General features: G+C 39.8%; 1 protein-coding gene across 3 annotated transcripts; it reads left to right on the top strand.

Annotated features, from left to right (window-relative positions):
- The first annotated feature begins 389 nt into the window (after positions 1–389).
- Positions 390–10,899, top strand: mettl9 (methyltransferase 9, His-X-His N1-histidine). Of its 3 annotated transcripts, none has more exons than XM_020608963.1 (6): positions 390–734; positions 1,352–1,523; positions 7,986–8,176; positions 8,253–8,462; positions 9,545–9,729; positions 9,845–10,899. In XM_020608963.1, the coding sequence occupies exons 1-6, from the start codon at positions 727–729 to the stop codon at positions 10,072–10,074; spliced, it is 996 nt and encodes a 331-aa protein (XP_020464619.1). In that variant the 5' UTR covers positions 390–726; the 3' UTR covers positions 10,075–10,899. The 3 variants fall into 3 exon arrangements, with proteins under 3 accessions (XP_020464619.1, XP_020464621.1, XP_020464620.1); XM_020608965.1 differs by lacking the exon at positions 390–734 and adding an exon at positions 935–1,029; XM_020608964.1 differs by lacking the exon at positions 390–734 and adding an exon at positions 1,037–1,137.
- The last annotated feature ends 1,546 nt before the right edge of the window (positions 10,900–12,445 follow it).

Below are 12,445 nucleotides of genomic sequence, written 5' to 3'. Positions count from 1 at the left end.
TGTTAGAAATTAATAAATCAGTCAGATAATTATTAGACATTAATGTGTTGAATCAAATGTATTAGTAATGCAGTTTAGTAAGATTCAAAGTCTGCTCTGGTCTGCTCTGCTTCAAGGTTAGAAGACAATGTTGATTCTGAAAAGTGTACCTTGACACCAATTGTTTTCTTAAACAAATCAGCACTAAAATGAAGAAAGACTGACTCCTTCCTTATTCAGATCTGTCCAATAAAAGAACTGGGATATAACAAGACACAACACCAGCAAAAGGAGTTGTGCATGTTCATGAAATATCCTCTTGTTTTTAGGACGAGGCTCTCTGGTTTTGTTATTCTGAAATAATTACAGACTATTTGAAGTTATGAGGGGTGCGAAGCTAATGTAAAAGGACCCAACATTAAATGGCTGGAAATTTGCAGAATGAGCGTGACATTGGCACTTGAAATATCTAAAGTAGACAGGGCTTGTGTGTATAATATGATCCACTCATAGAGGGATGAAGTTACACACTCCGGTGCAATAGAAGGCGGGATACAGCTTTTAAGTTAGTCTGTCTGCATTTAACCTAGGAAGAAGAAGACTGCGGCAGCTGCTTACTCTGACCCACTGGGAGAAGTTGGAAAGAAGTGGAGGAAAGCGCAGACTGGACGGACGTGAGAGCCAACGGCTGAATTAAGCGAACTGAATTGATAGAAGAGTTCACGAAAACTAACGCTACATAGTTAGATGCTAAGGTAGGAGCTTCGTAAAAAAAATAAAACCCGACGCGAATGTTAACAGAACCATAAGAAAACTTTCCTGTGTAACCTGTAAGGAACGTTAGCTAGCGAACCCAGTAATTATTTGCTAGGTAGTGTGTTCGCCATTTCATAGTATTGTTATAATGACTGCATACATCTCTCAACTAGCGTATATAGTGCAATTAAATATTTCACGACATGTAGCCTACACAAATTTTTGCTAACAATCCCACAATGCAACACTGTTTTTACTGGAGCTGTTGGTGAGGACGCAAAATGGCGGCGATTAGTATGTGTCCAAAATTTCAACTTGTTGTTCACTATTGAGTATACATATATAGGGCGTAATGAATGAATGAAATTGGCGGACAATGAAATCACGGGGCTAAGATGGCGAGTAAGTAACAGTCGGCTTTCTTAAATCCACCGTACCCCCGGGTTTGTGTTATTTTAGAATTGGAGATGTGCACTGGCGTGGAGGTTTGCAATTGGTTGACATTGCCTTCTTTATCATCTAATATTAACCATATCTCACTGACCAGTCTGTCGCTTCCTCAAGACTGCGAGCACAGCCTGTCAGCTACCCCACTGAGAGAGTTGTTGTTCCTTAGGTGTTTACAGCTGAGGACGCTGATATTCGTCGCGTGGGTGCTGGGTTACGTCGCCTTTCTGCTGTCCATCAGAAGGATGTGGACGTGGAGCTACGTCCGTAGCCCAGTCGCCCGTTTACTCTTTACGAGCGGGCTGAGCGAGAGGGGAGCGGCCTCGATTGATACGCAAGAGGTAGGAATTAATAAGGCAGATGAACACTGTATTGACAAGGCACACATGAATTGAGGACTCGGATATGTGTGTGTAATTTAGTTTCACTTTCATGTGCTTAGTTATCTAATTTAAAACTGAATGCTGGAATTGCTGAATTGATTCTGGGCTTTCTGTTAGAGCAGGGATCTCCAACCTTTTTAGCTCAGAGAGCTAATTTTGAAAAAATGAAAGTGGCTGAGAGTTACTCATGTTTAATATTAGACTACTAGTTACATTTAATCACATATTGTATCAAACCAGCTGAATAGGCTGATTGTTTTGTGTAACCGGTTATCTAATATTAATATGCAGCACATGTGTCAAAAACATAAACATCAGTCATCACATCAGATTTTCAAACCCAGGCTGACATGCACCTCCGTTCACATATCAAAACCTTATTTTATAGAGTGCATGTACTGTTGATGTTGCAAAAACAGTGGAAAGTTGGTTATTGTAGTCTGGGCTCCTTGTCAACACCAACAACAATGGAGGCAATTAAAGTAAGCTACTTAAAACCCTTGGTGTCTGACTGCCACAATTTGATTTAAAAAAAAAAAGGACAAACATTTTATGTCACTTACACATTCTAAGAGTATCATGATCTCAGATGTCCACTGCAAATAGACATCCACAACCCCACAGTATGAAGGCCATGATATGCTAACCCGTGGACATAGGAATAAAGCTTAATAATCTTGTTGCAATCGGTTCTTTTTACCATGCTAACTCTGAGAGACAAGGCAGTCCAAGTAGCTTCAAAACAGTGCTGATTTATTCAATAAGCACAGGTAAAAATTAACATTACACGCTCAGGTATCTTGCACCTCCAACATGCACGCAGGCAGCTGAAAGATGAAAGACCCCGAACCCAACAGGCCTAATACATTATATCGCCTCGGGCTAATCCCATACTAACAGGAAACACCAAGCAGCAGCGTCTCCCAGTTATGACTATGGCTACAGTTATACACGTCATAATAATAATAATATTAAACATCCTGTCTGCTGACAGTCATCCACTTTTCTATCTAGTTATCCTTGACCATAAGCATCCTGCAGTAACTCATGAAAATGAGTAAGCATTTAACAGCCTAAGCTAGACATCCTGTCTACTCGAAAACATTTCTAATACAACAAGTATCTGACCAATATCTATCTGACTAAAAATACCTAACAATCTCTCACACTAAGGTGGCATATTTGAAACATATTAAAGCTCCAAACACTGCTTGGGGCATTTTGGCAGAGATATTCACTCAGTAATTGACTACCATGAACCTGCGAACAGAGTCCCCTGCAGACCTCCCTCTCACATGTTATTAATTCAGGATAAAACCCCAAACTTCCAAATAACAACATGCAGTTATAAGCAGCTACCTCCTTATACCCTCAGATTCTATTCCTACTGAGAGTTTTATAAACCAGTATACTCTGGCTCTTTGAGGAAGTGTTAAATTTTGTCTGAAATAACCCATAAAAGCCATGACACCTGCCACTTAAGACCATATTTACTTTGTACAGTATTTAGTTGACACAAGATGTTGTTAAGGCTAGGATATTCAAAGGGAAGTTTGTATTATGTAATAAGTAAGCAGCTAGATAATTTATATAAAATGTTTTCTGATATAACTGCCTAAAAATCATTTTAGCAGTTCATTGTTGGTCTGCTGTCAACACTGAATTGTTGTATAATATCAAACACTCATTATAATGTTTGTGTGCCTGTATGTGCAGCTTTAACCAATATCACTTAAGTGTAAACCCACTAAAATCATAAAAATATTGACTCAAAGAGACTATTACCCTTTCAAGAATTTTATATAGAAGTTTAAAAAGGTTGCAGCAAGCAACAAGATATAACATTAAAATCATCAATAATTGTCTTGATTGTTTTACCATCTAAATCAACAACTACTATTTCTAAACATCAATCTAAAATGATCATACTGATTAAAAACATTATAATTGGTTGATCCCTCCATAATTGAATAAAAGTCAAAGGTTTGCTCACGGCCACCAGTCCTCAGCTGGTTTGAGTTTGTTGGATTGTGGCATTCTGTTGAAATTTTTCATTTAAGAGTAAATCATCTTTTAAGTAGGAATTCAGTTTTCTTTGCTGAACTGTGAGCCATTTAAACGGTTCAATCGTCCTACGCCGACTTCCAGCTCTACGTAGCGGCTCCATTGGTGGTTTTCCTCTCTTCCTCCCCCACATCCCCAGGGAGGGAGAAGTTCATTTGATAAGGTTTATGGCTACATGTCTTTTTTGAGGCTGATTTTGACATTGGTATTTCTGATAATGACATTGACTGTTATTAATTTTGTTAAAGTTTTTTTTTATTAACTTGTAATTGAGATTTATACTAAGCAGTGCATTCTACACTGGAACAATAAACTTGCTCTCTGTAGGACAAACTATGTAATGGAGACCTACTTGGGCATTTTTGTTCTGCTTATTGGCGTGTCTAGACACTGATACTAATATATCAACTATAAGCTGATATCTGCTGATATGCTGTCTAACCACTCTAGATGACATAGTTCTGGCCTCCAGTACTGCTGTGAGGAACCTTGGAGTTTTTTTTTACCAGGATATGTCCTTTAAAAAAAACACATAAACCAAGTCTCTAGAACTGCCTTCTATCACCTGCACAATATTGCAAAAATCAGTAACATCCTGTCTCAAAATGATGCTGAAAACCTGGCCCATGCATCTGTTAGCATGGTATCAATACTCCATCCATCTGTTATTTACACTGATTGGGCATAACATTATGGCCACCTGCTTACTATTTTCATAGGAGTCAATGTGGCAGTTGGTTGGCACTCATGTCACTCTGCAGCTCACTGTGCATCTTTTGTGAATCCATTTGCGCCCACGGTTATACTGTCAGGAAGAGCACAGATGCGTCTACAATTCAGTGAAAAACGTATGTAAAAGGAGTGAAAACTAGTCATGAGGATGAGTCGGAGAGAATTTTTAGACAAATTCAACAGCCTCATCACTCTAGGTGTGATATCACCACTACAGCCCCTGACTTTCTCTTCATAGAGACCAACGTACAGTATTTCTCATTTTCCACCATTTTAACAAAGATTCAAATAAATTTTAATCTACAGTAGGGAAATCTCTTCAGTGAGCTGTGGGCGTCCATGACCCTGTCACCAGTTCACCATTCATCTTTCCTTAGACCATTGTTGGTAGGTACTGGCCACTGCAGACCAAGAACACTGACGAAGACCTGCAGTGTGTTAGATGCTCTGACCCAGTCATCTCATCATCACAGTTTGGCACTTGTCAAAGTCACTCAGATCCTTTTGCTTGCTCATTTTTTCTGCTTCCAACACATCAATTTTGAAAATTGAATGTTCACTTGCTGCCTAATATACCCCGCCACACTGACAGGCGCCACTGTAACAGTCAGTGTTATTCACTTCACTGATCGGTGTATACCGCAGGTATCCTTGCCTTTGGAGCTCTATGATTCATATGAGTAGTCACCGATCACATCAACCTACCCAGTGTTTCTTCATTGCTTTGCTTTTCTTTTCTTTTCCTCTCTCCTCTATCTACTCACCCCAACTGGTCAAGGCACATGGCCGCCCATCACAAGCCAGGGTCTGTCGGAGGTTTGTTCCGTTAAAGGGAGATTTTCCTCCCTACTTTTGCCAAGTGCTGCTAAAAGGGGATATGTTGGGCCTTTCTTTATAACAATAATAATAACTAGAAAAACGCATTTTCTGCAGAAAATGCATATGGATGCTGAGTGCTGAAAGATTGCCCTGAAAATGCTGAAAATTTTGACACCTGAATGTCTTTGCGAGCTGAAATTATGCTGAAGTAGAATTTTGCTATTCATTTGAATGGTGCAAGATTTTCAGAATGAAGTATGAAAATGCTGAGTGCTGAAAAATCGCCCTGAAAATGCTGAACGTTTTAACACCAGAATGCTTTTGCTAGCTGAAAGTATGCTGAAGTAGAATTTTCCCATTCATTTGAAAGGGGCAAGATTTTCAAAATAAAGCTAAATAGTTCAAAAGTATGAAGTTTAGAAAAAGTCTGAATAGAAGCATGAATGTCCTTGAAGAGCTGAACATTGACGGCTAAAAGAGCTGAAAGTATGCTGAAGTAGAATTTTCTCATTTATTTGAATGGGACCTGAAAAAGCTAAAAAAAAAAAAAAAAGTATGCTGAAGTAGAATTTTTCCATTTCCATTCATTTGAATCAGGGTCAAGATTTTCAAAATAAAACTAAATATTTCAAAGGTATGAAATTTAGAAAAATTGAGTAGAAGCATGAATGTCCTTGAAGAGTTGAACATTTTGATAACTGAATTAGCTGAAAGTATGCTGAAGTAGAATTTCCCCCATTCGTTTGAACGGGGCAAGATTTTCAAAATAAAGCTAAATATTTCAAAAGTATGAAGTTTACAAAAGTTCTGAATAGAAGCATGAATGTTCTTGAGGAGCTGAACATTTGATAGCTGAAATAACTGTAGCTGAAACTATGCTGAAGTTGAATTTCCCCATTCATTTGAATGGGCCAAATTTCACTAAAAACACTAAATAGTTTAAAAAATATTAAGTTTAGGAAAATTCTGAAGAGGTTCGCGCATGTCCTGACAAAGCTGAACACTTTGATACCTGAATGGTTTTTCTTGCTAAAAGCATGCTGAAGTAGTTAAGGCCCAAAATAACGTACGGAAGAATAATAATAAAGATGAGGAAAACGTCACATTTTCATACCTGAAAGTATGTTGAAGTAGAATTTCCCCATTCATTTGAATGGTGCAAAAGTTTCAAAATAAAGCTAAATTTTTCAAAGGTATGACGTTTACAAAAATTATAAAAAGCATGAATGTCCTTTAAGAGCTGAACATTTTAATAGCTGAATGGCTTTTCTACGTGAAAGTATGCTGAACTAGTTGAAGGATAACACAGTATCAGCATCCATGCAATGATAATAAATAAGAGGTTAACAATAGTGTGGTTGCTTCGCATCCACACAATAAAGAATAGGATAACATAGTGTGGTTGCTTCGCATCCACACAATAATATAGACCTGAAAAACTGAACCCAATATGGATGCTGAATCAGCACCCAGACAATAAATAATTGGAGAACATAGTATGGATGCTGAATCAGCATCCATACAATAATAATAATAAAGATTAGGCTAACATATTGTGGCTGCATTACTGCATTCACACAAGTGTGGGGCTGCATTACTGCATTCACACAAGTGTGGGGCTGCATTACTGCATTCACACAAGTGTGGGGCTGCATTACTGCATTCACACAAGTGTGGGGCTGCATTACTGCATTCACACAAGTGTGGGGCTGCATTACTGCATTCACACAAGTGTGGGGCTGCATTACTGCATTCACACAAGTGTGGGGCTGCATTACTGCATTCACACAAGTGTGGGGCTGCATTACTGCATTCACACAAGATCCACACAACATTTCCTGTCAAAAATGTGTGGATGCTGATGTGCTGAAGGATCACCCTGAAAATGCCTGAAGTCAATTACTGAAACAGCTGAAGGATGAGAAAAAAGGCTGAAGTTCTTTGTTTAAATAGTTGAGAAGAAATGTCTGAACTTCTTTGTTGAATAATCTGAAGGATGAGATGCAATAAATACAAGCAGGTTGTGAGGCGTGTTCTTTTGAACCTATAATTGGGTGAAAAGTAACTACATAAACATATCTGTGACATGTAAGTATATATACTGATGTGTGCTATAAAATAAAACTATTCATAAGTGTGTAAAATAAAAATCACCCTAACAAGGTCTGTTCTTGAAGAGCTGAACATTTTGATACCTGAATGGCTTTTCTAGCTGAAAGTATGCTGGAGTTATAAAGTGCCATGCCCAATTGCATTGCATTTTATTGACCATGAGATGACACTCCAGCACAGTGTCACTGAGGTGCAGTGTTGGGATGACTCTGGAAATGGCTGAAGTTCTTTGTTGAAGTAGTTGAAGGTTGAGAAAAAATGGCTGAAGTTCTTTGTTGAAATAGCTGAAGGAAGACATGCAATGTTGAAAAGCTGAACATTTAGATACCAGAACAGTGTTTCTGTCTGACAGTATGCTGAAGAAATTAGGTGCCAATAACAGTGGTGAATCAGCATCCACATAATAGTAGTAGTAGCAGTAGTAGTAGTAGCAGCAGCAGCGTCTAGACCATACTATTTTAAGTGCCTTGACATTACCTGTTTTGATTCAATTCAAAACAAAGAAATGTGAACAGAATAATGTCCAGACAGATTGTAGTCTAGCTCTAGTGACAATATAGTCTATAGGAAAGTTAGGCCATGAGGGCAAATTGTGTTTCGGGTGTAGATCCAAATTAAGTCTGTAAAAATTTCTTCAGTTCTCTTTTCCTTTTAAATTAAATTGTTTTTAATTTTTTTCCATTTTTCCTTAAGTGGTACCGATGCTGTCCTGACTTGCTTGGAGAATCAGTGCAGCCCAAGTTTATCCAGAGCCACTTGGACTCGGGCACCAAGGCTTTTCTCAAGCAGAGTGTGGAGAAGTCTGGCTGCCTGTTCACCCAGCTGTACCACTCTTTTCTATCAACAGTCCTGAGCCCTCTGGTCTCACGCACCTCTATCAATGGGTGGGTAGTACAGGCATGTTTCTGTCCCTGTTTCATCAGTAGTGTATATTCATATGATGTGCTCTCTGTGTCTCAGGTTTCTGGGGCGTGGCTCCATGTTTGTATTTTCTGCAGAGCAGTTCCAGCAGCTGCTCCGGATTGGCCCGGAATGGAAGGCTGAGAGACTGCTAGACCTTGGAGCTGGGGATGGAGGTGTCACACAGGTGATGAGAGGCCATTTCAGAGAGGTCTATGCAACTGAGGTCTCATTACCCATGAAATGGCATCTTCAGAGGAGGAATTACAAGTGAGTATGTCTTGCCTGTGAGTCTTGCCTACTACTTTCTTTTACATCTATAGCCAGATCAAATTAATTACCTTGGTGATGGACAGGTTGACAGATGAGGTCAGACAGGAATCTCCGTGGACAATGATATTTGCGGATGACATTGTGATCTGTAGTGAGAGCAGAGAGGAGGTGGAGGAACACCTGGAAAGGTGGAGGTCTGCTCTGGAAAAAGAGGAATGAAGTCAGTCGTGGTAAGACAGAATACATCTGTATGAATGAGAGGGAGGGAAGTGGAACAGTGAGGTTACAGGGGGCTGAGGTCAAGAAGGTGCAGGATTTTAAGTATTTGGGGTCAACAGTCCAGTGTGATGGGGAGTGTAGGAAAGAGGGGAAGAGGCGAGTGCAGGCGGGTTGGAGTGGGTGGAGAAAGGTGTCAGGAGTGTTGTGTGACAGAAGAGTGTCAGCAAGAATCCAAGGAAAGGTGTACAAGACAGTAGTGAGACCAGCTATGCTGTATGGGTTAGAGACTGTAGCAGTGAGGAAAAGACAAGAGGCAGAGATGGAGGTAGCAGAGATGAGGATGTTGAGGTTCTCTTTAGGAGTGACCAGGATGGACAGGATTAGGAATGAGCACATCAGAGGGACAGCTCAGGTCGGCTGTTTTGGGGACAAGGTCAGAGAGGCCAGATTGAGATGGTTTGGACATGTGCAGAGGAGGGATAGTGGTTATATTGGTAGAAGGATGTTGGAGATGGAGCTGCCAGGCAAGAGGTCAAGAGGAAGGCCAAAGAGGAGATATATGGATGTGCTAAAAGAGGACATGACGTTAATTGGGGTGAGAGTAGAGGATGCCGAGGATAGAGTTGGGTGGAAACAGATGATTCGCTGTGGCGACCCCTAATGGGAACAGCTGAAAGAAGAAGAAGAAGAAGCGGTGCTACATGTACAAATTAAAAATCAGATGTTTATTTGAAAAGGATCATTATTATTTCAACTTATCACCATCCAAAACATTTTTTTTTCTTTCCCTGAAATTGGACAGAACACACTTCTGACCATACAGGCCTCTCTTTCTCTCTGTGTCCTGTTGTCATGTTCAGAGTACTGGGTATAGATGATTGGCAGCAGACTGGTTTCCAGTATGATGTGATCAGCTGCCTGAACCTGCTAGATCGTTGCGATGATCCTTTACATCTCCTGTGGGACATCAAGCGATCACTAGTTCCCAACACAGGGAGACTCATTCTAGCCGCTGTGCTCCCCTTCCAACCATATGTAGAAGTCGGTCAGTTCGAGTTCAGTGCTTCTTGTTCCAAAGGAAAATTGATATGATTCACTCTGTTCTCCTGTACTTGGTATAGGATCTAAATGAAACCACTTTATATTTTTTTTCCCCTCAGGAGCACATTGGCAACATCCCAAACAAAATCTAGAAATAAAAGGAAAAACATGGGAAGAGCAAGTAACCAACCTGTCCAATGAGGTATTCCAAAGCATGGGGTTTGAGGTGGAGGCTGTGACCCGGTTGCCATACCTCTGTGAGGGGGACATGTATAATGATTACTATGTTCTTGATAATGCAGTTTTTGTTCTCAGGGCCTCAGACAATAGAGAAGAGTCTGCCCACTGAATACCAAATGTACTGTGGTACTGAGGTACTTAACTCCAGCTGCTCCTGGAGGGATTTGTAATGAAATTTTCATAAGGTCCATTTATAAAACAGTGTTGCTGACTTAGTCAGACATGAAGCTCAGGTACTGTAGTATATTTATCAGACAACTTGTGTGACAGTGATCACCTTTTAAGCAAAAAATAACTGAATGGCAGTTTGCCTGTACTGAAATGCCACTGTAGACTAAATCTAGATGTTTTATAAAGTTTATTTGTGGGAAATGTTTACTGTTAGCCTTTCATCATTCTGTAATATTAGGTAGGATCTTGGTTGAGGTTTTGTTGGATTTGTGCTTTAATTACCTTGTCTCTAATGCAAAGCACCAAAGTATATGCAACCATTTTATTTAACTCAACTGAATTGGGCACATTGTTTTAATATAATATAAATTTACTTGTTGTTATTGATAATTTAAAAAAAAAAGTATGAGGTATTCGTAAAGTGGGCTTGTATAATTTAACAGTAGTTACAGTGGCCACAACTGACAATTTTGGAATAATGTTTAAAGCTGCATTAATTGATTGGAGGCCACTGGGGGGCAGTATAGTACACTGTTATATAATCATGCAATAAGATTGCCATGGCAACGTGTTGTCCACAAGCCTAAAGCAGACATTTTGGAAGTGATGTTTTATTCTGAGGAACTCAAAATATTCATAATTAACACATTAGACTTGGATTCTAGGCAATGAGAGCAGCAGAAGACTGACACATGCAAACTGCTCTTTGGGCTGTCTCTCCTTATCAGATGGAGATCCTGTCTCCAGAGACCCCAAACCCCCCCAAAACTTGTGACTTTACTGCATTCGAATGCGCATCTTGGACTCGTACTTCTGATCTTAGACACAAGTTTCAATTAACTCAAACAAGTCCAAGACATTTGGTTCCCTCTTAACCGATCAGTTTCCAGGGTAACGAAACAGGAATGCAAAGGGACCCTCCCTTATCTTCACGCAAGAATGTGAAAGTGCTATAAAGTGATTTGGCACACACTCTCTTGTGGATAAAGACTTGGAAATGGAAACTTTGTTAACCAAGAGTTGTATGAAATATATTTAAGAAAGGTTGAAAGGTTTGAGTCAAACTGATGGACATACCTAACTAGCCACTGCAAAAAATTTTCCTTAGAGTTCTTTATAACAGTAGAAATTATTCCAAACCTGAAGTTACATTAATGTGAACCAAATTGTATAAATGAAAGTGATACATGAGTGTTCCATGAAAACTAACACATGCTTATTATTTCAGATGTTTGACAAATCAACTATCATCAGAGACTGTTAATCCTGACATCCTAACCTTTCAGTACTGCTCAGTTACATAAAAAATGTTTAAATTTTTTTTTTATTTTAATGATTGTGTGCTGATAATTGATTGCTTTTGTCTTTGTAGTGGATAAAACAAGCAAACAATATATAATCAGTTAATGCATAACATGTAATGTGAGATAGAATAATAGACTGGGGTATACTTATGTAACAGCAGCAAAGGCATTGGCCTGTTATTCTTTAGCAATGTACTCGGAGGGGAAGTTGGGCCAGTCTTCCTGTTGTTCAGAACATTTTGCAGGGTGTTCCTGAAAAAGAGAAGTGAGACCTAGGAGTTGACGCAATTGGGGGAACAATGTCAGGAAGCTAGAGATGGGAATAAAGTTAACAACAGAGTTGGTCAGGCGTGCTTTGCGTGAAGACCCGGAGGAGAAGACGTGCTCCAGACTACCTGACTTACTCGGCAGAGAGATTAAGGCCAAAAATTGACAAGGTGATCCTGTATCCCACCCTCTTAATCATAATTCAATAATGTTCAATAAATGATTCTTGGCACTGCAGACATTTTTGCAGATTAATTAAAAAAGAAAAACTGAAATATCACATGGTCATAAGTATTCAGACCCTTTGCTCAGTATTTAGTAGAAGCACCTTTTGAGCTAATACAGCCATGAGTCTTTTTGGGAATGATGCAACAAGTTTTTCACACCTGCATTTGGGGATCCTCTGCCATTCCTCCTTGCAGATCCTCTCCAGTGCTGTCAGGTTGGATGGTAAACGTTGGTGGACAGCCATTTTCAGGTCTCTCCAGAGATGCTCAATGGGTTTTAAGTCAGGGCTCTGGCTGGCCCATTCAAGAACAGTCACGGAGTTGTTGTGAAGCCACTCCGTTATTTTAGCTGTGTGCTTAGGGTCCTTGTCTTGTTGGAAGGTGAACCTTCGGCCCAGTCTGAGGTCCTGAGCACTCTGGAGAAGGTTTTCGTCCAGGATATCCCTGTACTTGGCCGCATTCACCCTTCCCTCGATTGCAACCAGTCGTCCTGCCCCTGCAGCTGAAAAAC

Source organism: Monopterus albus, unplaced genomic scaffold (genome assembly GCF_001952655.1).
Source record: "Monopterus albus unplaced genomic scaffold, M_albus_1.0 scaffold96.1, whole genome shotgun sequence".
Classification (NCBI taxonomy): domain Eukaryota; kingdom Metazoa; phylum Chordata; class Actinopteri; order Synbranchiformes; family Synbranchidae; genus Monopterus; species Monopterus albus.
The sequence above is the reverse complement of the archived record's forward strand: the minus strand, read 5'-3'. Positions and strand labels throughout refer to the sequence as shown.